The sequence below is a fragment of the Anopheles aquasalis genome, chromosome 3, assembly GCF_943734665.1.
Source record: "Anopheles aquasalis chromosome 3, idAnoAquaMG_Q_19, whole genome shotgun sequence".
NCBI lineage: Eukaryota > Metazoa > Arthropoda > Insecta > Diptera > Culicidae > Anopheles > Anopheles aquasalis.
Window position 1 is genome coordinate 36,769,064 of NC_064878.1, and position 24,000 is coordinate 36,793,063.

The 24,000-nt window shown below is 47.8% G+C and overlaps 5 protein-coding genes across 17 annotated transcripts in view; 3 read left to right on the forward strand and 2 right to left on the reverse strand.

The window, feature by feature from the left end:
- The window catches only part of LOC126574133 (serine/arginine repetitive matrix protein 2-like), a 16,060-nt gene extending 4,972 nt beyond the window's left edge, over positions 1–11,088 (forward strand). For 4 of the 5 annotated variants that reach the window (XM_050234125.1, XM_050234123.1, XM_050234127.1 and 1 more), the window contains exons 9-11: positions 1–161; positions 236–360; positions 441–11,088. The exon at positions 1–161 is cut by the window's left edge and continues 25 nt beyond it. In XM_050234125.1, coding sequence (XP_050090082.1) covers positions 1–161; positions 236–360; positions 441–9,085 — 8,931 coding nt within the window. In that variant the 3' untranslated portion in view covers positions 9,086–11,088. The remainder of the gene's footprint in view (positions 162–235; positions 361–440) is intronic. The other variant, XM_050234128.1, reaches the window with a different exon arrangement.
- Positions 11,089–12,239: 1,151 nt separating this feature from the next.
- LOC126574139 (major facilitator superfamily domain-containing protein 6) lies at positions 12,240–17,986 on the forward strand. 8 transcript variants are annotated; one of them, XM_050234152.1, is made up of 8 exons: positions 12,261–12,602; positions 13,347–13,655; positions 13,982–14,157; positions 14,230–15,024; positions 15,093–15,262; positions 15,339–15,642; positions 15,733–15,910; positions 17,642–17,986. In XM_050234152.1, the coding sequence occupies exons 2-8, from the start codon at positions 13,589–13,591 to the stop codon at positions 17,737–17,739; spliced, it is 1,788 nt and encodes a 595-aa protein (XP_050090109.1). In that variant the 5' UTR covers positions 12,261–12,602; positions 13,347–13,588; the 3' UTR covers positions 17,740–17,986. The 8 variants fall into 8 exon arrangements, with proteins under 8 accessions (XP_050090104.1, XP_050090102.1, XP_050090105.1 ...); XM_050234147.1 differs by lacking the exon at positions 17,642–17,986 and having other exon boundaries at positions 12,240–12,322; positions 15,733–16,726; XM_050234145.1 differs by lacking the exon at positions 17,642–17,986 and having other exon boundaries at positions 12,257–12,602; positions 15,733–16,726.
- Positions 17,978–20,394, reverse strand: LOC126574152 (biogenesis of lysosome-related organelles complex 1 subunit 6). Its single transcript, XM_050234172.1, has 5 exons — positions 20,267–20,394; positions 20,058–20,180; positions 19,903–19,987; positions 18,446–18,532; positions 17,978–18,373 (listed from the first exon to the last, which is right to left on the reverse strand). The coding sequence occupies exons 1-5, from the start codon at positions 20,278–20,280 to the stop codon at positions 18,257–18,259; spliced, it is 426 nt and encodes a 141-aa protein (XP_050090129.1). The 5' UTR covers positions 20,281–20,394; the 3' UTR covers positions 17,978–18,256.
- LOC126574144 (protein KTI12 homolog) lies at positions 18,565–19,784 on the reverse strand. Its single transcript, XM_050234162.1, has 2 exons — positions 18,990–19,784; positions 18,565–18,913 (listed from the first exon to the last, which is right to left on the reverse strand). Exons 1-2 carry the CDS (start codon positions 19,563–19,565, stop codon positions 18,629–18,631), a joined length of 861 nt encoding a protein of 286 aa, XP_050090119.1. The 5' UTR covers positions 19,566–19,784; the 3' UTR covers positions 18,565–18,628.
- A 329-nt stretch (positions 20,395–20,723) lies between the features above and the next one.
- LOC126574146 (N-alpha-acetyltransferase 60) lies at positions 20,724–23,672 on the forward strand. Of its 2 annotated transcripts, none has more exons than XM_050234166.1 (5): positions 20,724–21,232; positions 21,828–22,125; positions 22,194–22,414; positions 22,489–22,599; positions 22,758–23,672. In XM_050234166.1, the coding sequence occupies exons 1-5, from the start codon at positions 21,213–21,215 to the stop codon at positions 22,768–22,770; spliced, it is 663 nt and encodes a 220-aa protein (XP_050090123.1). In that variant the 5' UTR covers positions 20,724–21,212; the 3' UTR covers positions 22,771–23,672. The 2 variants fall into 2 exon arrangements, with proteins under 2 accessions (XP_050090123.1, XP_050090122.1); XM_050234165.1 differs by having other exon boundaries at positions 20,726–21,232; positions 22,742–23,672.
- The last annotated feature ends 328 nt before the right edge of the window (positions 23,673–24,000 follow it).

Below are 24,000 nucleotides of genomic sequence, written 5' to 3' on the forward strand. Positions count from 1 at the left end.
GCTCTCATATCGTCGTCTTTTAGTTTTACGGAAACGGACGAAGTACTACAGATCGGTATGCATAAGGTGCTGGAAAGCATAAAAAATCACGACGATGCCTGGCCGTTCATGGATCCGGTGGATGAAGATATAGCGCCCCGTTACTATTCCATCATACGAAGGTAAGATGAGGGTACGCGTGGGCCAGTTCGATGGTTTGCTTTACTAATGGATCTGCTCTCTCCTGATGCTCCAGACCGATGGATCTACAAAAGATGGAAGAAAAGCTGGATAACGGGGAGTACGCCATGTTCGGAGACTTTCAGCATGACTTCAGACTCATCGTCAACAACTGCCGGCTGTACAACGGTCAGGCGAACGGTAGGAAACGGATCAACGTTAAGTAAACCAAACGAAGAGCAGCATTTACCAAGCGTTTCTTGATTCCTTTTCACCCACAGAGTACACGGAGATGGTGAACAATCTACAGATAGCCTTCGAGCGGGCGCGCAAGAAGTACTTTGTCGAAATGTCATCCGATGAGGAGATGATGGGCAACGAGTATCCTGAAATGTGCCGTTCTAGTACATCGACGGTGAAGGAGAAAGGATCCTCATATCACCACAGTACCAAAGCCTCAGCGCCAGCTGACAGCAAGACCAGTTCCAAGGGCGATGCCGATGGCGCCAGCGACGGTAGCAGCAGTACAGTGAAGGAGAAGACGAAGAAAAGTGCCAGCGCCAGTGGTGGAAGTGTAACGGGAAGAGGTGGTAGTGGCGTGACACCCGAAACTACGGCCACGAAACACCCGGCAGCAAGCAGTAGTAGTGGTAGTAGTGGCCGGAACAAGGACGGAAAAGCAAAACCAGTGAAGAGGAGCAGTATCAGTAGTAACGGTGTCGCGGAACAAAAAGAAGTGAAGCGCAGCCCAGTGACAAACAGTGCGAAAAAGCAAAAATCAGCAAAACAACCGGAACCAATGGTGGACAATACGGATCTCGATCCCGATCCGGATCCTCCGGAAAAGGGTAAAAGTGGTGCGACTCACGGTGGCAAAAACTTGAAGCGAAAGCATAAAGAAAAGGAGAAAGTGAGTGGTGGTAAGGCGGCAAAAAGTAGAAAAATCAAATCGGAATCAAGTGACGATCGCAGTGATACGGAGATGGTGGAAGATCACGAGAAAAGCACGGTCGTGAAGCGTGGTGGAGGTGCTGGTAGTAAAGAGGAGAAGGAGGACGATGAAGAAGAGGATGAAGATTGGGACGATGGGCCCGATCGTAAACGTTTTAAAAAGGAGCGTTCGGATCGTAGTGCCGGTAAGAAAGTGAAGCGAGAGCGCACCGATCAAACGACGACTGGTGAAGATCGTGAGGATACCAAAGTACTACCGGTAACAACGTGCACGGCACCGGTGCAACCCATTGCGGGCATTGACCGACGATCGAGCAGGGAGGTGGAACAAGAAGAAGATTATCCAGTGTACGAGAGCAAGAAAAAGGCCGCCATCAAGGCACTGCAGCGCCAGGAGAAGGAAAAGAAGAAAAGCATTGCAAAGTCGAAGAAAGATGAGAAGAAAGGCAAAGCACCTGCTTTACCGTCCGGTCCGGCACCAGCTTCTGTCAGCAACTCCAACGCTTCCAGTGGTAAGGCAGTGAAATCGAAGCCAGAACCGTTTTCCCCTCCCGAACGATCGTTGTCCCGTTCACCGAGCCGCCCGTTGACACCAACAGTACGATCACCTTCGGCGTCCAGTAACCGAGGTGAGAGTCTAACGCCAAAACAGCAACGCACCAGCAGCGGTGAGCCAGCGAAAGCATCTAAATCGAAGAAAAAGACAAAAGTGAAAAAGGAATCGGCCACTGGCTCAGAACACACTCCGAAACATGACAAAAAAGGCGCCAAGGAGGGCAAGTCTGTAACGGCGGACCGTACTGCGGTGGACAAAAAATCGAAGAAGAGCGTATCGCCATCGAAAAGTAAGCCTAAACAAAAGCAGCAGCAGAGTGCTACTAGTAAAGCGAAGGTTTTAGTCGAACACGAGAGCGACGATGGGGAAGAGGTTGAAGAAGAGAAACCAATGGTTCCGAATTCAACGGCCGTGGATAGCGATGACGAGGACTACCAAGCCAGTCGCAAACCAGAATCACACAAACGCCAACAGAACACATCCGTTGAGGAGCAGGACGATGATGGGCAGCTAACTGATGATAGTGGTGGTGGTGGTGGTGGTGCCGCTAAGTCTCGTTCTAAAAAATCAGAAAAATCAAAGAACAAGAAAGCGAAAGCCTCCAAACAAAAGACGATCGTCGGCGATGACGACGATGACGATGATGAGGATCATAATCGTTCGGGACATCAACGGGATGGAAGCAAGAAGGCAAGCAAGGGCAAACAGAAGGGAAAAGACAAAAAATCTCACAAAAAGGACAAAACAAGTCGGGAAAAGAAAAAGTCTAAAGGTTCTGCTGCTGCTGCTGCTGCTGCTGCTGCCGCTGCCGCCAACGAACAACACCGAGCCCCAGCATCCAGTGGTGCTGAAGATGATGAAGCGGAAGACGATGCACCGTTTGAAGATCGTCCATCTCGACAGCACAGCAAGGCAACCGATGCAGAGAATAGCAGAGGTGGCGCCAAAGGTGGTGTAAAGCAACAGGCAAGCAAAGAGGCCCGCGGACGCGCCTCAACCCCTACACTAGACCACCGGCGATCACGATCAGGAACGGTTTCACGATCGCCTAGTCCGGTTGCTTCGTACTATTCCGACGAGGACGACCAGTCGGTTGGTGGTGACGCACGCAAAGGCTCCTTCGATCGGCCTATAACGCCCGATATTAAAGACAAGTTTGATCTCATCAAAGAGCGCCGTAATCGAGCTGCGGCGGCGGCGGCTGCTGCTGCCGAAAGTAAAGCAAAGGCCAAACAAACCAAAGCCAAAGTGAAAGAGAGCGCCGCAACCGCAGGTGGCAACGGCGGCACTGGTGGCAAAAAGACAGGGAAACAGAAAGCGTCGAACCGTGGGCATCAGAAACAACCACAGCAAGAGCAGCAACAGCAGCAGCAACAGCGGTTAAACGTGCCCGAACAACCAGCTACCGTGAGCAAGCATCCCAAGAAACGTCACCAGCAGCAGCATCAGCAAGATCAGGAGAATGAAAAACCGACGGTTGGTGGTGGTGAGGTTGGTCGCACACCGAACAAAGCGATGCCTGCAACCGCCAAGGGAAAAAAGAAACGGGACAAATCGGCGGAATTTAGCGTGCCTACTGCTCCAAACGCTGCCCAAGATAGAAAGCGTCCGTTTGGAGATTCCAAAAAGGTGGATCGTAGCAGCGAGTACGAGTTCGTGGATGACGTCGGTGCTGCACAGACCAACAGTGCGACTGCGGCCGAATCCACCCGCTCAGAGAGTGATAAACGTAGTGCGGGCCAAAAACGATCAACAGCAGCGGTTGGAGGAGGAGGATCATCGTCGACCCCGAAACAGCCGAAAGTGAGCACGAAATCACCTGCAAGGTCTCCAGCAACGTTTAAGGGACAGGCAGGAGCAACGCTCCAAAAAGGCTCCAACGCCCCAGTGCCCGGTGGAGCCAACATGGAGGAGCTGGAGCTGGAAACGGAACAAACACTGAAAGACATTAACAAATGGCTCGAAAATACGCCACGTTTTACAGAGTACAGCTCGGCCAGTAACTCTCCCTCACGCTACATCATGGATGATTTCGATCCTGTTCCGGTTAAGATCGAAGCGGCCGATTTCCGGAAACCGATACCACTTGCCCAGCTACCGCCCGCGGCTACGACGGTGAGTGAACCGAGCGAGAAGCGTATGTCGAGCACAACAGCGAGTCCTCTTCGTGGTGCCAGTCCCGGTCTTGCCGCTATGGCCGCTCCACCAACCGCATTCTTACCGAAGGCACCACTGCCGGGAAAAGCAACAAACACGGAACGATCGAAGGAAAGCGTACCTTTGTCCCAATCGACAAGCAACGCCGGTGAAACATCGTTGAAGGAAAACTCCTCTTCTGCTGCCCCTACGATCGCCAAAAACACCGGATCCAGCAGTAGCAGTAGCCAGCATACGATCCTCGGTCCACCACCGATCATACCTCCGCACTCGCAGAAGAAGGAACCGAAGGAACCGAAACGTAAAACGCTGAAGGAGAAACTGTCGCAACTTGGTGGCCGCAAACGTGATCTTCACCGAACCATTGATCGTTTGCAGCCGGGCAAAACCAAGGGAAACCTAATTGGGACGATTCAGAATCTGAACAAACCGGACGAACTGTTCGCGCTCGGTGCTGCTGGTGGTAGTGCGAGTGGATCCGGTGGTGCCATTGGAGCCGGCGGTACTGGCAGCGCTAGTGGTCCGCTCGGTAAGTTCAAGGAGGTGAAAAATGCTCTGATCGTACAGACCGATGAATCGAAACCGAAGCTTAGCCTAGGGACGGTCCTCAATACGGAAGGGTTCGGTATCGTACAGCAGCACAACTTTGCCGATGACGTGAAGGACGACGATGATGATGACGATCGCCGGATCGGGGAGGATAGCGGGGAGAAGAAGCGAAGCGATGCCATTAATCACAAGCTGAAGGGTGACGAGGAGAAGGATCACGATAAGAAGGATTCTTCCGCGATCAATTCTTCGTCGTCCGCTAGTAAGCTATCGTTAGGAACAACTGCCACGACGGTTGAAGCCAGCCCGAGGGACAAAGAGTCGGAGGAGAAAAGCGGAACGGGTGCGATGGATAGTGGGAAGATGAGCAAAGATCATGGTGATCAATCGGGCAAGAAGGAAAGTGTGCCAAATGCAAAAACCTCATCATCGGCGTCGTCGTCACTAGAGGAGGGCAAGGATGGTGGTGCCAAAGGATCAACGGACAAACCGGCTGCAACGCCAAATTTAAGTGCCTGGTTCAAGGCATTTGGAGCGCCCAAGAAACCGAAAAAGCCAGATGATACCGAAGAAACGGGTAAAGGATCACCGGCAAGTGAGAAGGGGGGTGGTAAAGGTGGTGGAGCTCACGATCACACACCGCCTTCGTCGGAATCGTCTTTAGGCGGAGGATCCGGAGCCGCAGCAGGGTCCGGAGTGTCGCACAGTTTGGAAAGTCCCAACTATCCGATTCTTCCGGCGCCACCTCGTCAGCGTAAGGCCAGCACCGGTAGTACGGTGAGTGAACGGTCCTCGTACAGCCAGGATCCGGACAGTCCGCGGATCGGTATCGATGAACGGATTGGAGGTTATCCAGCACCGTACCCAAGTCCGATCGGTGCCTCGCCGATCATGACTTCACCAAAGTTGGATGAATCGCAAAAGAGCCCCTACCATCCCATGAATGGTGCGATCAAAGTTGGCTTCTATCAAGATACGACGCAAAAGAGCAGCCCTGAGAAAAGTTGCAGCCCGCGTGATCTGCCATCGCCCTATCCACAGTATTCGCAGCATCTCTACACGGCCAATACTGCTGGAACGGCGGCGAATATCACTGGCAGTGGTTCCATGTATGGCAGCTACACCGGTTACGGAGCAAACACCAGTTCTTCTACGACCGCTGGTGCTGTAACCGGGAACAACTCAAGCACGAATGCACCGCCTACTGGTGGAAGCATAACCGGAGCTGGTGCTGGTGGTGGACCTGGGAATGGCAGTACCGCGGCAGGTAACACGACGGTAGCAGATACTTTCAAGGGCTACGGAAAGGACATGAAGTCTCCGGTGGATTTCTACGATCAGTACAAACAACCGGCCTCGCAGGAGTCCGATTACAACTCTTCAATGAGCCCCAGTACAAATCCCAACTCTCCATATCACAATCCGGCCTCCTCGCCGTACCAACAGCAACCGAATTCGCCTTCCTGTTATCCGCAGCCATCACAGGCCGCCTCTCCCTATGGGCATCAGCAGCAACCGCAACAGCAGCAGCAGCCATTGGCCTCACCGGCTTCCTCCGGGGGAGCACTTTCGCCTTACAGTACGAGTTCTGTCACTCCTAATCCCACAACGATACCCCACAGCCCCGCCGGGCAGAGCGGGCAGCTGGGAGGAGGACATTCACCGTACAGCAGCAGTAGTTCGGTACAGGCCGGCCACTCGCCTTATCACAGTGCAACAGTCAGCAATAACCAGTCGGGAGTTAATCCAGCTGCCACCGGTGGTCCGCCCAAATCCAAACCAAACACACCGCTACACCAGAGTCCCAACTCGCCATTTTCTCAGTCGAACCAAAGTTCACCCTATTCGCAGCAGGATCCCAACTCACCCTACTCCCAAGGCCAACTGTCACCATTCCAACCGATGTCTCCAAAGCCGCCTCAGCCGTCAGCAATTGCGAATAGTGCGGGCACGCAGAGCACGATCAAGCTGGCACCTCCCATCATCACGCCTCAGCAGGCGGCGGCTGCAGCTGGTGTGATACTGCCTCCTGACTCCACAGCCGCCCATTCGCAATCGAATGCTGTAGCACAAAACTTGGCAACGGTTCCGTCGCAGCAAGCGTCGGCTTCTGCAACGCAGCTTGTTGGTCAACATCAGTCTTCCGCAAGCCCGTGGGGCCATCAAAATCAATACAATCCGTATCATCCGGGAACCGGGAGCGAGTCCGGTCCGGAAAGCAACGCGTTGTCAATGCCACCGGCACCTGCTCACATGCCAACGACGTCTTCATCATCTTCTCAACAACCACAGCAAGCTCACCATAACATCCATCAGCATCCCTCTCCGGCTCACGCTCACACACAACAGCAACAATCACAGCAGTTGCATCAACAACAACAGCAGCAGCAGCAACAGCAACAGCAACAACAACAGCAGCAGAATCAACAACATCCATCGCAACAAACGCATCATCATCAGGCACAGCATCATGCGCATCACGGTCTGTCGACGGTTGGGCAGCAGTCGCAGCAAAGCCAGCTGGGTAGTTTACTGATGGGTGGTCAAAGCAATCCTTACGCTTCCACTTACGGCCGACCGTACGACCTAAACTCGGCTTCAGCTGCTTCATCGTCTGCAGCTGCAGGTGGCTCGACCCTTGATCAGCACCATCATCAGCACCATTCGGCACCACATCATCATCCTCAACATTCACATCCGCAGCAGCACCAGCAGCAGCACCAACCGCATCATCAGCATCACCAACAACAACAACCATCGAAAGGACCGGAAATGATTAATCTTGGGTACAGTGAGCCCGAATCATCGACGGGTGGAAGCAACAACAGCGTGACTAAACAACAGGATGTTCCTATGAACATGGAAGCAACCGCCGCGGGTGGTGGCAAACAGAACAGCAAATCCATCGGAGGAGGTGGCGGCGATGGAAAGCAACAACCGTTCGATGCTCACCATGTGAGTTACGGGGCACCGATGGATGCTTCGATTAGCAAATCGAAAGCATTCGATATGTTTAATCGCGCTGCAACGATGAGCTTCCCGCGTGGATTCGGAACCACCAATCATGGCGCCGTACCGTCGAGTGGCGGATCTTCCGGTTATGATCACCATGGGAACAACATGAATAAAGCGCACGAACAACACCAACAGAATAGCGGCGCTGGTAGTGTGTACAATCTGCAATCTGGCGGTCCCACAGGACCAACGACGGGGCCACAAGGAGGCGGAACGGCTGGTAGTAAGGTGGCTGGCTCTTCTGATTTATTGTTGCCACGGTACGATCAACGTAGCCCGCAACAACCACACGGTAGTCTACACGGCCATCAGCAGCAACCTGTCAACAACAACATGGATCTCAGTAACAGTAGCACAGGTTACAAACCGTACAGCTCAACCGCAACCAGCTCAGCCGCCGGGCTAATGGATTCATCCATCCGTAATTTGAGCTCACTTTCGTCACTCTATAACCCGGACGATCGGTTATTAGGCCCCCCGGGTACAGTCGGTAACCCATCGTCGTCGGGCGGATATTACGATAAAAGTATGCCCCCGGCCGCTCACATGTACAATAAGAACCTGCATCCTTCATCTTCCGTCAGCACTGCGGCAACGACATCGGTACTGCAGCAAATGTTTAACAGTACAATGGCGTACAGTGCCGCTGCGGCAGCCGGTCGTAGCGAGCAGCATCAAAATACGGGCTACGGATCGGGACCACCTGGTGGTTACCATCACCCTCAGCAACCGCAACAGCAACCAATGAACGCAGCATGCGTTGCCTCACAGAAAATGGCGAACGAACCACAAGTGCCGGTGGCTCCACCAGCGAAACCAAAGCGAACGCGCAAGAAAAAGGATCAAAACCAACAAGATCTTCTGGCGCAACAGCAACAGCAGCAGCAGCAACAACAACAGCAACAACAACAACAACAGCAGCAGCAGCAATCGCTACACCAACAGCACGCGCATCAGTTACATGCTCACCAGCAGCATGGTTTCCCAGCTTACCCCGGGCTGAAACCAACTTCCGCCAACACATCGGCCTCCGGTGGTACCGGTACATCATCCGTATCTAGTAACATCGGTGGTGCGAACAGCAGCGCTGGGGCAGGTGGTAACCATTCCGGCAGCGGTGCCGAAACGTCTGCCATCTCACTGAAAACGGCCAATGTGGTACCGGGTAGTGCCTTCAATTTTGGTCCCGGTCCAGCAGGGCTCGGATTGCCTGGTAGTCTGTACAGTGATACCTCGAGCAGCGCCCCGTACCTTGACGACGCATATCGCAACTCTCAGAACCCGTACTACCATTTACCACCCAGCCTACGGGGGACAACGGGCGATGATAAGCTATCGGTGGTGAACGCTGCAGGGACATCGCAATCGGCAGCACCGGGAACGGTGGCGGCGGCCGCTGCCGTAGCAGCAGCATCTGTCGTTCATCCACCACCGCCCACCGCCTCACCGTATCATCCATTCCTGGCATCGCAACACAGCTCCCGGCCGTATCAGTTCATCAATCAGCTGGACCCGATCCATCAGCAATACTTCCGCCAGGAGGAGCTTCGCGCCCAGATGATGCTGAATCAGGGACTACTGGGACCACCGGGTACTGCTCCGCCCAGTGCTTACGGGCAACCGAGCTATCATCCGGCATTGGGGATGCACAAACCGTATGATGCCATGAACAGCATGAACCGTTCTCCGTTCCTTTAACGGCAACCGGCCTAAGGAACAACTTCCCAGTGCTCTGGCACACCATGGCAAACAAACCATGTGAAAGCACAAACACAACAATCGATCAGCAGGTTTATATCGGTAATCTCAAGATCTGTTTCGTGTCCATAACTGATATGTGTTAATTATTTAAACTCTATTCTCGTTTCTGTTCCGGCAAACACAATACTCAACGTTTCAAAAGTGTGTACTGTACTGTGGACATGGTGTAACAGCTAAATTTTTTTTCTTCTTTTTTTTGTAAATTCGTCTGTTTTTGGTATGCGTTATTGATATAACTCTAGCTCACATTGGTCTTATGTGAGTGTTAACCGGGCAAAGCCAACTAGGAAACATGCAATACATAATAGGAGCCATTCAGAGACAGATGCAAAAGTGTTTAAAGCAGTTTATGGCAATGTTCTTTCTGTTTGGAAAAGATTATTTCATTTTTCTTACACTGAGCGAACGGAAATCATTGTGAACCGTGTGTTATCGTCAAAGGTCGAACCCTGCATGGGATGCATCGGTGTGTTGTGTTTAGTTTGTTGAATTTGCATATGAGATTTTCTTTTTTGTGTTCTATTATTAGCGAACCACCACGCTATCTCGTACAAATTTTAGTGTAAACTTGTGTTTGTTTTGTTCGTACACTTCAACTGTTCAAAATGGTTGAAAGGTTCGTTTTAAGGTCCATATTGCACTATTTATCCAACTCATCTTACGGTTGGGTTCATCCGATCTTGAACTATAAGCGCAAAACGCGAAAGAAATGGTTTCAGACGAACAAAAACGTTTACTCACCAAAGAGTAGGCTTACAAAAACTGTGCTCGCGACCACGTTGTGTAGGTATCGCCCCGTGGCTGCAGTTTTTGTTGCTTTAAGAAACTTCGCCAGCCTTGTACGATTAGAAACAATAACAACCTGAACAACCCTCCCCCCATTGGACAGGCGGCGGATCACATTCCTACGGCTTGATAGAGGAATACGTGTTAGCTTGCGTATTCATATCGCGAAGCGCGTAGCGTTCGACCAGTAACAGCGTACCGTAAATAACAATTGGGGGAATAATGTGTAGTGTTAAAGTAATAATTGAATTATGCTACTTGGACATAGTAATATTGAAGCCGTTTCACATACAAATGGGACATTAAGCAACTCTCAGCAAGGAGCAGAAGTATGAAAATCGAAAAATACCGGTAGTAATAGATAGAGAGAGAGAGTATCCTGTACTGTACGCCTTATTTATACCTATAACTCCAGAAGCAGGAATATGAAAAAAACAAAGCACATAGAATCTAGAAATGGACGGGAATAACGTAGCATAATATTAATTCGATTAACTGAAAACGACGATGCGCATTAGATGTCAAATATTAATCAAAATCGATTGAAGAGAAGGTGTTTATTTATACCTGATGTTTCGTAGAAAATTCAAAAGCGTACCTTTTTCGATCATAAACAACCACTCTCTCGGCACACCGAAGTACTGTAGGAGACGATCTGTTTTAGGATTACCCCTTGAATGGACGATGAATCATAAAGTTACATTGTAGGAAAAAAACGAGGAACAATAGCGTGGTAGCGAAGTATAGCGAAACGGCGGTATCATTGGAGCAAATGGAAATTAAGCAGACATTATTATTGAATAGCTTGTCTACATGGTGTAAAAGTACAACGTTCTTGTAAATAGCCATTTTTTAAGTATGCACGCATTGCCTGAGCTATGGCGAAAGGATAAAGAACAATTGCACAGGAATAGTGTTGTAAGTGTGTAAATAAGAGAATGCATCCATGAAATCATCATATGTTGCGCTGATGAACCCTTCCAGACCCTTTTCTCTCTATTAGCCGAGAATCACACAAAGCCTTTCTGTTTGTGTAGTTGTGTCTGTATGTATGTGCATGAATAAATTAGAAAGTACGAGAATTCGTAGCACATAGGTGGGATTAACTTTTACTATAGGTTTGCATAATATAGAACATAGAAACGAAAAGTGTAGCTCTGGCGTCAATAAGTAAAACAGTATGAGTTTTGTGATTTGAAGTAACCATTTTTCTTAATCATCATCATCGTCACAACACATCATAGACGTGATCGCACGCATCGATCCTCTCTGTATATCAATTGTTCCAGAGACCGGCTAAGACAGCGTCTGCCTGCAACAATAATAGGAGAGGTCAATCAAAATGGTACGCGAAAGGCATAAGCAACTGCTACATGCGAACGTACAACAGCATCGTATTGTGTATTGTGTCTCTCTTTATGTGCCTACCGGATCTATGCATTTTATTCGCTGTTTCGGACAAGTTTTAATAGAACAAAATGTTACACGATCATTCTGAACGGATCGCAAGAGTACTAGGCTAAGATGGTAAGTGTATCGTACGTTTGGAAGGTCAAGTTGCGGTTCCGTTTTTCTTTTTGTTTTCCCTTCCCCATTTAGTTTGTTGCGTGTTATAGAACCTTTTTATGTAAGTAAAGGACGGGGAAATTGGCAAATGATTTGCTGTGAAGTCAAAGAAGGGCGCAATCCTCAACAAGAAGAAAGGAAAACGCGTCGAACAATAAACCGAAAGTGATTGGATTATGTTGTATTTTTTATATTAGTTTTTATGCGTAAGCTACTAGAGAATATGAATAGAAAGACGGTAACACGGAAAGAAAAGGAAAAAGTGCATATAACAAAGATGCGGACACTAAAGATGTAGTTATAAGTATAGAAGTACTTATGGAAGCAGGAAATGATTACAAATAAACGAGTGTAAAAAATGAATCTATAGTCAATCGTTGCAAAGTGATGTTTTTGTATACGTTATCAATTTCTCTTAATGGGTTGCGATTACACTTGCCAATTGAGTCATTGGCTACGGTTAGAAAGTCCTGCACTAGACTCCGGGTTGCATCGGCATTCGCGTACTTTACCATCTCGTAACGCCCACTTTCATATGCTGCAACTAAATGCATCGGCTTGCTATCAGCTCTGTACTATCACAAACATACCCTCAATCTCGATTCTATTAAAACAGGCCTAGGAGAGAGACGACAAATCTTGGCGTTCATTTGGTTAGCTGATAAGCACGTGTTATCGCCGCGCAGACTGTGTTGTGCAGGAGATTATGCTGCTTGGAAAGCCGGGCAGTAAAAATCTGTTCGTTGCCCTGTTCAGTCAGTCGTGCATCTTGGGTCTAGGCGTGCACAAGGCGGCAGTGGATAGTGATCTCAACGTTGCTAGGTCGCTGATTATTCAATTAATCGCCGCTGGAACTGCGGGTTCATTCCAATTACTTTCGTTTGTTCGATTCGAATTGTGTGAAGAGTATCTGTGGCAGCATTCAATTACTTCTTTAGGATTCCACGCCAATTGAGCGATTGTACATCGTTTGATTTGAACTAATAGACCTGTGGAATCCTACATCTGCATACCGCCGGCAGCTACCTCAATCAACCATATCGTAACGGGTCGTTGAAAGAGTTTGCTAATGTGTGTCTTTTCTTATCAGCTGTGATAGAGAGTGAGTGATGGGGCTGTACAGAGATTGTGCTAAAATGCGATTAACCGTTCAAGCGTATTCGTTGTTATAAAAAAAAACCGCGAATCCATCGCACTTATACGCTTTACGGTTGCTGTTGCTTTTGCTAGAAGTATTTTGTTTTTTTCAAAGCTTTGGCTGTCTGTTGAGATTTGTGAATCCCTGTGAACACCTGTTAACGTTCGATAGTTTCAAAGAACGAGTCACACGTTTATCACGTGCGTTTCTGGTACAGTACTGGTCAAAATAAGGTATCCACACTCTTTGCAAACAAAATCGAAAGAATCTCAGTAAGCCAGTCGGAACAACGGATACTGCCGATAAAGAATAAAAATGATCTCGTTGCAATTAAAGTATAGATTGTAGTTCCTCGAATCAGGAGAAGATGTGGATACTTTATTATTATTGCCAGTACTGTGCAGGTGCTGGCGGTGGTTGACAAACGCGGCTTCACGCGGACAGGCGCGGGCATTGCATAACTGGATAGCGGGGTATTCTGTAGTGCGTGAGGGTGGTTTCTTGGTGGAAAGAAGGCGGAACACTTTGCCGGTATCATCTCGCGAATCGACGATCTCGTGCCAAAAGCGATCGGTGAATGTGAAAAAGACGTAAACAAACAGTAGGCCGACGCGCCGGTGAAAATCTGTCAACGTGTCGACGCGAGTCGGCGAGAAACCCTTCGTGTATCTCATGTTTTCCTTGCTTTCCGTGTTTTATCACCGTTAGGTCGTAAGATTTCATCGAGTGGAAGCAGAATGGGTGGAAAATAAACGACTGGAAAGTGAAGTTTTCGTTTCTCTGTGCAGCATATGGTTGAAGCAGAGCGTGCACGGAAACATAAGCAGACAACAGCGGCAATCGCGAGCCGGGATATCATTACGCCGAGGCATGCACTTTTGATAAAATTACCAACTTTACTTCGCTATTGCCCAGTATCGTGAAATCGCCCGTTATACAAAAGCTGCAAGATGGTGAATTTACAGGTCAACAAGAAGCTTCTGCCTATGAAGGCACACTACTTCCTCTTCAATGCAGGTAAGCAGAGACGAATCACCCCAAAAAAAGGGACAAACCGGATTTCGAGGGTCCATCTCAGTTAGAATGCGAAACCGGTTTTCCAAGGACCAAACGATGCGTGTTACTTTTTTTTGGTGGTATTTACAAGTAGAACAAATTAAATCTTTATGACATGTTAATGGGAAATAACAACTATTGAAACATAGCATTATGTAAGGGAACCGCTTTTCCAAATCATCTTCCAACCGTCGATTGCTATTTAGGGAACGAGAATCGCGCAACGAGCGGACACGTGGTTAATGCCAATGGTTGCTCGGTTTTCACTGTTTTTCAATTTTCCTTAGGAACGGCGCCGGTGGTCCCATTTATGCCTACTTTGGTTAAACAGCTGGGATTTTCCTCCGTAATCGTCGGAACGATCTACACTGTCCTGCCTATCGTGGGTATGCTGGTGAAGCCTCTGTTCGGCATCATTGCCGATCGGTTCCAGCGTCAGAAGCTCCTGTTCCTCATCTTTCAAGTATGCTACTGCCGTGTGCGAGAGACTTTTCTGGTTCCGGTGGTGCATCTTAACTCGTTCCTTTATCCACAGATTCTTACCGCGATACCATTCTTCCTCATCATGTTCATCCCGGCCATTCCGCAAGAAACGACGGTCACATTCCACTGCCACGAAGGGGTTTCCAACTTTCGGTACTGCCCGGACAATGGCACCACTATCGACAAATGTCTGGTGGAGGAGATAACCCAAAACGAAGGCAACAGCACCATGAACTGCTATCTGGAGTGCGACACGGAACCGTGGATGTGGGATACGATATGCAAGCACTGGAACGTGTCGAAGTACTGCAACGGGAGCAACATTCCCAGCGATCAGTTGCTACACCTGACCGCCGTTGTACCGTACAATCACGTGGAAGCGGTCGAAGAGTGCCTTTTCTTTTTGTTACGCGAAGGACAAATCGATGGGCGGACCGTCCCACTGTACTGTCCCGCCAACACAACCGACTTTCGACCCACGTGTCGGGTTCATTGTGACAATGAGCGCGTGATGGAAGCGATCTCCAATTCACATATCCCGGACAGCAAGGTGACGGGACTGTATCAGTTCTGGCTGCTGTTTCTCTTCCTCATCGCCAGCTGGGCTGGTATGGCCGTCGTAGTCAGCGTAGGCGATGCCATCTGCTTCGAGATGCTCGGCGATAAACCACATCTCTATGGCAACCAACGGCTGTGGGGTTCGATCGGATGGGGTACTGTGTCGCTGTTTGCCGGATTCCTGGTCGATACCTTCTCCGAGGGGAAGCTGACGAAAGACTACACGGTCGTGTTCTATATGACCGTCGTATTGATTGGGTTCGACATTCTTTGTTCCTCGAAATTACAGGTAACGGGGGGTTCCGGATCAATCCGACGACGACCGGCAATCCGATCTAATCAACACTTGTCTTACAGCACACGCAAACAAGAATGTCTACAAACATTTTGAAGGATGTTGGACAAATATTTGCCAGCTTCCGGGTTGTGGTGTTCTTCTGCTGGTGCGTAATGATCGGCTTAGGCACTGCGCTCATCTGGAATTTCCTCTTCTGGCATCTAGAAGATTTAGCGAAAGCAATGGAAGGGTAAGTAAATGATTCACGAACACGTTTTTGCCCGCTCAATCTACATTTTAATCTTTATCATCAACTCTACGGTTAGCTGTGGGCATTCGACGTGGATTAAAACCCTGCAAGGTATCATCATGTCCATTCAAACGTTCGGCGGTGAGCTACCGTTCTTCTTCCTGTCCGGTTGGATCCTCAGGAAGATTGGTCACATCCATGCCATGAGTCTGGTACTGTTGGGTTTCGGTGTACGATTCCTACTCTACTCGTACCTCGTCGATCCCTGGTGGGTGATACCGATCGAATTTATGAACGGCATTACGTTCGGTCTTTTCTACGCTACCATGGCTTCGTACGCCAGTATCGTCGCTCCACCGGGAACAGAGGCCACGATGCAGGTAATGATGATCGCCGATCGCTATTTGTACCATTGACTGTGTTAATCCCAGAATTAATTGTATTCCTGGTCTCCGTTTTTCCTGGTCTAGGGTTTGGTTGGTGCGGTATTCGAAGGAGTCGGAGTATCGCTCGGCAGTTTGCTCGCTGGCCATCTTTTCGAACATATAGGTGGTAGTGCAACGTTCCGCAGCTTCGGATGGGCCGCCCTGGCCCTGTTCGTCGTGCACGTCGTGGTGCAAGCCTTAACAGATCGATTCGGTGCAAAGGGTAAGCTAGCAAGAAAGGAGAACGACTTCCGACTTGCAACTAACGAGGGACCGGACCATGGTACCATGGGCGATGGACACGCCAATGGGTTCGCAAAGACCAACTCCATTCTTTCCGACTCAACCGTGCAAGAAGACTTGGAGGCCGTGGATGATGACCACAGTCAAAAGCAGGATCTTGCAACTGCCAAGACGAAAGCGGTTACGAACGGTGGCCATCCCGCTGGTGCCGCTGATGCCAACCAGTCACAGAAGGGCAGCTCCCCCATCACGAATGGGACATCGCCGTCGGCGGCCGTCTCTGCCGTCGGTGACGGTGGTGGTCAACTATATGAAGTGCCATTGAATGCATAATTTTGTAGCCATTGCGTTTCGCTGTACGGCATAATGACGTATTTATGACTGAAAGCGCATTTAATTACCCCACCATACGACAGAAACACCAGCCAAACACACACAGAACAGTGCCTGTGCATTGTTTTTGTTCAAAATTGGTTTAACGGTATCATTCTCGTTCCTTTTAAACCACGCATACATCCCACAAAGACACACTTTGTGATCGAAACGCGATCGCCCATACAAGCAACGTACAAACAAAGCATGGTACAAGAGAGTATCGAAGAGGAATATCATAATTATTGCCATTTGTTTCCCTCTTTTTGGGTGGTTCACCTTAGTATGTTAGAGTAGATTTAAAGCTCCGCCATCTTGCTCCACTATTGATGATGCGTTTGCATCGTTGCCTAATTTCTTTGAATAATAAATATGCGAAGAGTGTGCCAGTCTATTTTGTACTCTTGCTGTCGCGTTCGAGTAATTTTCATCGTTTATTGCTGTTCCCTTAAAAGGGGAATCCCTTTTGAAACATACTGATTTAACACGAATTTATCCAATCGAATAAGCCAAAAGACAAAAAGCGTTGTCCGGTTGGCACCGGAAGACTGGGTGATGCTCGCGTTCCGTTTAAGGTGGGTTCAATGTAGAACAAAATGAGATAATTGTTTGAGTGCTTGTTTATTTCATCTTCTTTTTTCTTTCTTCTTTTAGTCATACCTTTGAAAATTAGTCATTGAGGTTTTTGCTTTAGTAGCTCTACTTAGTCCCCCTCCTTCAACCATTCGCTACTTACCGGAGTTGCGCTTTGAATAGCCATGGGTGCTGTTTAGTTGCTAGTGTTAGGTGGCAAAACGATGAAAGATGTATGATGATTGCTTAATTGTCATGCGATAAGAACTCACATAGTATCTAGCAACATTGTATGTGTCCCTAATAACGCAATTGTTGGTGATGTCGGTTTCTTACAAAGCCACAAAGCTCTAACAAAGCAATCTCTCTCTGTACTAAGCGACAGTCATGGCAAGCAATCATGCTGATAGCATTTGTTTATCTGTTTATTATTTTCGACGGTTGTCCACTGTACTCCCTGTATAGACACCACTCGTGCGCTTGATTTCAAAGTGCAGACTTGCGGATTGATGAAAACCGAATAGCAAGTGAAGTGTATCTCTAAAGTAACTGTAATCTCAAATCTTCATGCTTTCCCTTTGAATGAATTGACTGATTTGATCGTTTTTAGTATGTCTGTACATCTATGACCCTTTTCTGGTCTGCTTCGCATGAAACCAACTCGCTACTGGTGCATGCTGTAGCCATGCATGCCTCGCGTGAATTATAGCCCCACAGCAAACGCAAACGTGTGCTTATCTTCTCTTCGTACTGATTGCTCTTTCAGAACCCCGAGTCGGATACGCCGCACCAAAGGAGGCGCTGGAACATGTGGAAGACGATCAACCGATCGTACGAGGCAGTTTGCAGGGTTACGGCGGCTAGAGAAAAATGGTTGCACGAGAACAATCAACCAAAGGAGGCTTTTAGTTAATTTCTCATCATGTTTTTTATCATTTACCAATCCGCTTTCTTCGATCCCTCTTACACTGTGATGCTGGAAGAGGAAGCCCCACAGCGTAACAATATTATCCAACCAAGCACGACGATATGACGATATAATTTTTTTAATTTTCGGTTCAATAAAAGGGCGTGTGGCCAAGTGAAAACAAGCGCATTCACTACTATTCCAGTTTGATTGTGTTGCTTTATTTGATTGATTTGATAAGATTCTCCTCCTTGATAATAGTTTTCTTCCGTCTTTTTTTTAATCGCATTGATGAAAGATGAACAATATCTAACCGACAGACGAAGCTGCAGTTTTTCCTCCTTTTTTTTTGGTAGCACTTAGAATCACGAGCTTTCTTTCATCGCACCTCTCGATGTTCGATTGTTTAGGGAAAGTATCAAGTAGGTTTGTAGAAGTGTATAACATTTAACTGAGGTCTGTTTGTTGAGTCAACTAAGATTTCCTTGGCGTACGTTTACTGCTGGCTACAAGCGATTCCTCGTAGTGCAACTGCTGCAGTTTCGATGCGCATTGGTTCACTTTCAGTTCCTGGATTTCGAGTGCTTTCGCCTATCAAAAGAGACACACAATCTCGTGTTAGTGGGAACCAGTATATCAAACATACAACTAGCCAATATTTACCCTTAAATTCTTTGTACGCTGATGTATTTGATGCATTTGCATTTTGATTCGCGCCACCTTCTCCTTGTATGCCCGTGTCTTTAGAACCTGTAAGGGATTAAAGTAAACTGTAACTGTTTCGTACAGTCTGAACTATCGAGTACAATCGAAAGTAAGTCGATAAAAAACAGCGATTAGAAGAATTTATGAGTTGTTTGTATTTGTATTAAGAAACTGTACAAATATGGCTGGTATTTTGCTAATGTCCGAGCTAACGTTGGTGTGCATTTTCACATAGTTTAGAAACTGTCGCCGGTGCCGATTCAGCTGCGCGACACTCATCGACGAGGGCACTTCTGCGCGCATCCCAGCCTGTGGTATCTCCACCGGTCCCTCGAGACCGATCTTTCGTGCCGCTGCGATCTGGTCGATGATCGTTTGTGTGCATTTATCTAGCTCGAAAAGGAAGTTGGTTGCACTTAGTGGCATCTAGAAAAAAAATTGATAAATAAACGTTAAGTTGAACGTTCTGTGGGAATACGACGAAATTCTTGAGTTAACATACGTTTTGGGTTGCCAAATTGGGTGGTAGAGGAGTTTGCTCAAACAGTGCCTTACTAATTTGAGCGAGATCCGGCTCTTCATCGGCGTACACCGTGAACAATGGACGATCCCAACGATTGTTGTCTTGTGGTTCTTCGTAACGCTGACACAGTGCATCGAATGTCTCACCATCGAGCTCTCCCGCTTCGAGCGTTTTGCTCATAATCGCTTCCCTTCGTTGCTGCCGTTGTTCCGCAGTTAGCGAACAGTACAACGTACACTGCGTCGTACGGGCGCTCTTGCTGGCACAGAATATTTCGTATCGATATCCCTTGATGTAGTTGGTTCCATCGAGAATAACGAGCGTGGTTTTACTCAACAGCTTCATTACTTCCGACTTGAGGCTGGCCCGTATCTGCTTCTCTTTGCCCGTATCCGTGAAGCTCGCCTTCACGCCATACCCCGACCGGGCAATGCATTCGGCCTCCGAAACTATGTGCACGGGTCCTTTCCCCCCGTCGGTGAAGTACTTCTCCAGCGCCACGGCCCGAGCCGTTTTTCCACTGGCCGGCAATCCGGTGATGATTATGAGCGGCATTTCACGATTTATCCACCACTAGCCGGGAACCATAGAGACGATCGCACACAGCACACTTTGGGAGGTTGTTGTTTACCTTTTAACGCCGCCCACTTGACAGCGGAAATGTCACTTCGCGAGATGATTTTTTCAAAATAATATTCGCCGTATCACAAAATTGAGGATTTTGCTTTCGCAAGTAATTATTTCACGCGCACATTTCACATAGATAATTATTACACGAAGAGCACAGAGATGCCTGCCTGTTAGGTATGATAGCAAGCAAGCTGAATGACTCTTCTGTTGAGCTCGTGCTAGACAAGCTAAACCAGAAAACAGCTGTACCTGTTGTACTTACCATTTCGTTGACTTCCTGTATCTGCTGGCTGGAGTAAGATTGTTTCTCAGTCGCGATGGCGATTTGAAGATCGTTCTGCTTGTTTCTGCGAAATCAGTTCAACAGACTTTAAGGAACAGACTCAAAATCCGGCGCCCCGTTTCTTCCCTACTTACATCAGTTCCTTAAGATTGTCTTTCACCTTCTTGAGTTTTGGTTCGTAAATTTGTAGTAAACCGGAAGAGAGTGCCCGCAGCGTTTCGTTGTGCTCCAGTATATCTTGCTGTTCGCTGTCTGAACTGAACGTGGGGAAATGCACGGAGTGAAATAAGGACGAGTTCTGATAGGCCGCCGGGTCATCGCAGGATGTGTGCAAATTACTTACATTTCTTCAGACATGATAGCTTTTCGGTCAGGGTAGGTAAAGGGGTGGAATTACTACAAAATTACTAACGAGGACCGTAAATGTTTTCATGTACCTTGCGTGGTTGATCTTTTATTTACAAACGCCCCCACTTGACCAAACGAAAAATTAATCGTACAGGGTTATCCGTAAAGTTGTGATCAGAATTCAAAATGGATTCTCCAATTGATTCAAAGGAATCCTTTGGCATTGGATTGCTTTTTGCAGCTGTACCTTATAATTTTCAATACTTTTTACTTCTTGCAAACGATGCTTTTTACTCAGAGTAGGCGAGGCGGTCAACCAAAATGTCGCTCCCTCCAAAACTCCCTCGTTGGTCCAACTCTTTCCTCCAAGATTGTACTCCCTGTGGCCGTCGGGGATTGTTGGTCAACAGCTCTGAGCAGCTGTCACAAGAATTGTTTTCTTGGGCGGGCGACGGAACGTGCAAAGTGGCGGTGCAAGAGTCGAAACATTAATTGATTTTGATTAGCTCAACCGCACCACAATTTTATCGTCAACGCCTTCAAGCATCGAAGATAACGACCCGGCACCCTTGAGAATCGGAACAGCGCCCGTCGCATGTGCAGTGTGCTCCAGCCAAGGCAATAATTCAGACCACCAAGCACCACTTGCCATCACGATGGGGTTTTCTGCGATAGCGTAACGAAAGTGTTGGTGATAATGGGCGGCAGAACGATAGGAGGGCTGGTAATGCGTGAAGAGGATGGCTCGGATTCGCGTGATCGGGTGTGAGAATGTGATCAACAGACGTGGTTCCGCATGAGCGCAAGAATCTTCCCAAGAAGCACCAACAGCAGCACCAGCAACAGCAACACCACGACGGCCATCAAGTTCGAAAAGGTGTCCGGGTGGCAACCAAAGAACCGACGACAAAGGCAGCAGACAGCAGGCGTCGATCTCATCAATGGCGCAATCATTCACCTGGTAGGAGTTTTTATCGAAATCATACGCATGAGTTGGCTAAGCAACGTTTCAAACCTTTTAGTAGTCTTGTTTACTTTTGCTACTACCACCTCAAGGTACCGGAGGGTTTCGGCGCATGCACAAGCAAACAATCCAGCGCTGCATGCTGTGGCGCAATGTTTGTCGGCTGCAAATATTTGCATCGCTCAGGTTTTCTTTGTTAGGCCATAGAACGGGTGGCGATAGAACCTACTTTCAATAAGTCGTTACCATGGTAACCTAGGGTGGGCATGTTTTGAGAGGGGACTTTTTATTTTTATTCCCCTGAAACATAAATACCATAACCCAGAGTCACTGATTGACCGATAAGCAGGCTATGCAAATGAGCGCCCGAGAAACCCTTTATAACAACAGAAAACAATGTTGCAGAAGTTATTATTTCAAGCGGCGATTCGACGAAGCCCCAGCGAAGTTATTGCATATGCAACAACCGCAACCGAGTGTTATCTTATCGGGCCAAGCTGTTTCAATAACGAGGGGCGGACCTGCTGTGATATTTGGCCGTTTCAATCATCTAAATGAGAACATTGACATTTTTCACCTCGCTTGAATTTAGGTTTCCGGTTAACCATCTTGGAAGCTCGAAGAGCAACGAACGGTTGCACGGTTCGAAGGAGTATCCGTCGGTGCCATTGTGTTCAGTCAACGATGTGCAGCTCCGGTTTCTCTGCCCGGACGATCTCGAAGAGGTGCGTACATTGTGCCAGGATTGGTTCCCGATCGATTACCCTTTGTCCTGGTACATGGACATTACCTCCAGCACACGATTCTATGCACTGGCGGCGGTGTACAACTTCAGCATCATAGGACTGATCGTGGGAGAGATCAAATCCTACAACAAACTTAACAAAGAGGTAAATGAATTCACTCGCAGGACCATGTTCACAATTCCGCTAATCTTATTTGGAATTGATTTTGACAGGATCGGGGGATTTTGTCGGAGTCCATGGGCCGCGATGCTGAAATCGGTTACATACTGTCACTCGGTGTACACCGGAAGTACCGCCAGAACGGTATCGGTTCACTGTTGCTCGATTCCCTCGTCAATCACCTGACAACGGTAGAAAGGCAGAAGGTAAAGGCAATATTCCTCCATGTCCTCACGACCAATCGCACCGCCATTCTGTTCTACGAACGACGAGGGTAAGTCCAGGGACACAGCAACCACAACGTATCACATGACAACGAAAATGCGGTCATTCTTTTCTCCTTTTCAGTTTCGTTCTCCATTCGTTCCTGCCTTACTACTATTCGATTCGGGGAAAGTGTAAAGATGGTTTCACTTACGTCACGTACATCAATGGTGGCCACTCTCCCTGGGCTCTATAATATCCTTTTCAAAATCCACGGGCTGTGTTGTGTTAACGACACTTTTCAGCCGCTCAATTACTTGATTGAGATTTTCACATTTCTTTTCATCACCATCATCACCTTGCCCTTGCTTTGATTTTCCTTAACCGCCTACTTTACCGATTATTTGAAGTACTGGTGCTCGTTGATCTTAACTGCCGGAGGCCTTTGCTCGTGGCTCTGCGGTCGGATGCGGACGGCATTCCGATGGGCTTGCTACCGCACTGTCAGCCGGTTCAACCTGGAACAGGATGAATAGATCAAACATCTTCGGCATCGCCATGGTCACGCAGTAGGGTAAGGTCACCAGGTATCATGTACCTTCCCACATGAAAAAGCTGATGATGAGCATCCAACATCCGCCATTTGCGCTTCTCCGTTTCGCCATTTCATCCACTAGATAACTGAACTAGTGTTATTACCCAGCACCAAACCAAACTATGGTTGATAAGTAGCACATCCGGTCGGGGTAGGGAATAATAATTTTAAAAGGACTTTTCGTAACAAAAGACATCGGGATCGCGTAAAGTCACGATTTTTTATTACTATACTTTACAATCCATCCACAGCTCTATGCCGCACGAATGCCATCAGATGTCATTTCGTCACATCCGGGACACAGGTTTAAGCATTTTGATTGTGATATCCTCATCCTTTTCCGTTGCGCCCTCGATTGCGTGGGACTTGTGAGACATAAGCGAAGAACGTTTATCGTATTGAACGCCCTTCGAATCGACCAAATTAAGATCAAAACGGTTAAGCAACAAAATGTAGCACATAGACAACTAGGAACATCTAAGTCAAAATCTGAACAAATGTATAGAGCATCGGTTGGGGTTTGAAGAAGAAAGTGACGAATATGTTGTAAGAACTTACAAAAGAATTAAATAGCTAACACAAAGAACGGAACTTTTATATTAAAATAAGATAATAGATGAAAGACCATACAGAGATGTCTGTTATTACCGATCGGTTGTCGCCTCTTTCGAGTGTAACACTACGGAGAAGAGCGGACAGACGGACAGAAACGACAGAAACACTATAAAGACATTTAGCGGTGTTTCGTTGCGTAGCGAAAGTGTAGCCAATTTTTCTTATACCGTTTTTTATGCTTGCGAACCTACACAGGTGCTTCTTTGAGTGTTTATTAATTATGCGACCATGTTTCGTTAATTAAGAAGAGTTTACATTTTGTACTGTCGGAAGGACAAGTAAATAAAGACGTGTTCCGTTTAGCACCGTGGCGGACAGCTCTAGAAAGGGCGGAAGGCAAAGCAAAGCGCGGACAAACCCCGGTGGTACAGTGGTGTAAAATATTGTTGCAGATATTTATTGAACGCGCAAAACGGTCAGTTGTACTCTGATAGATAAACAGAGCT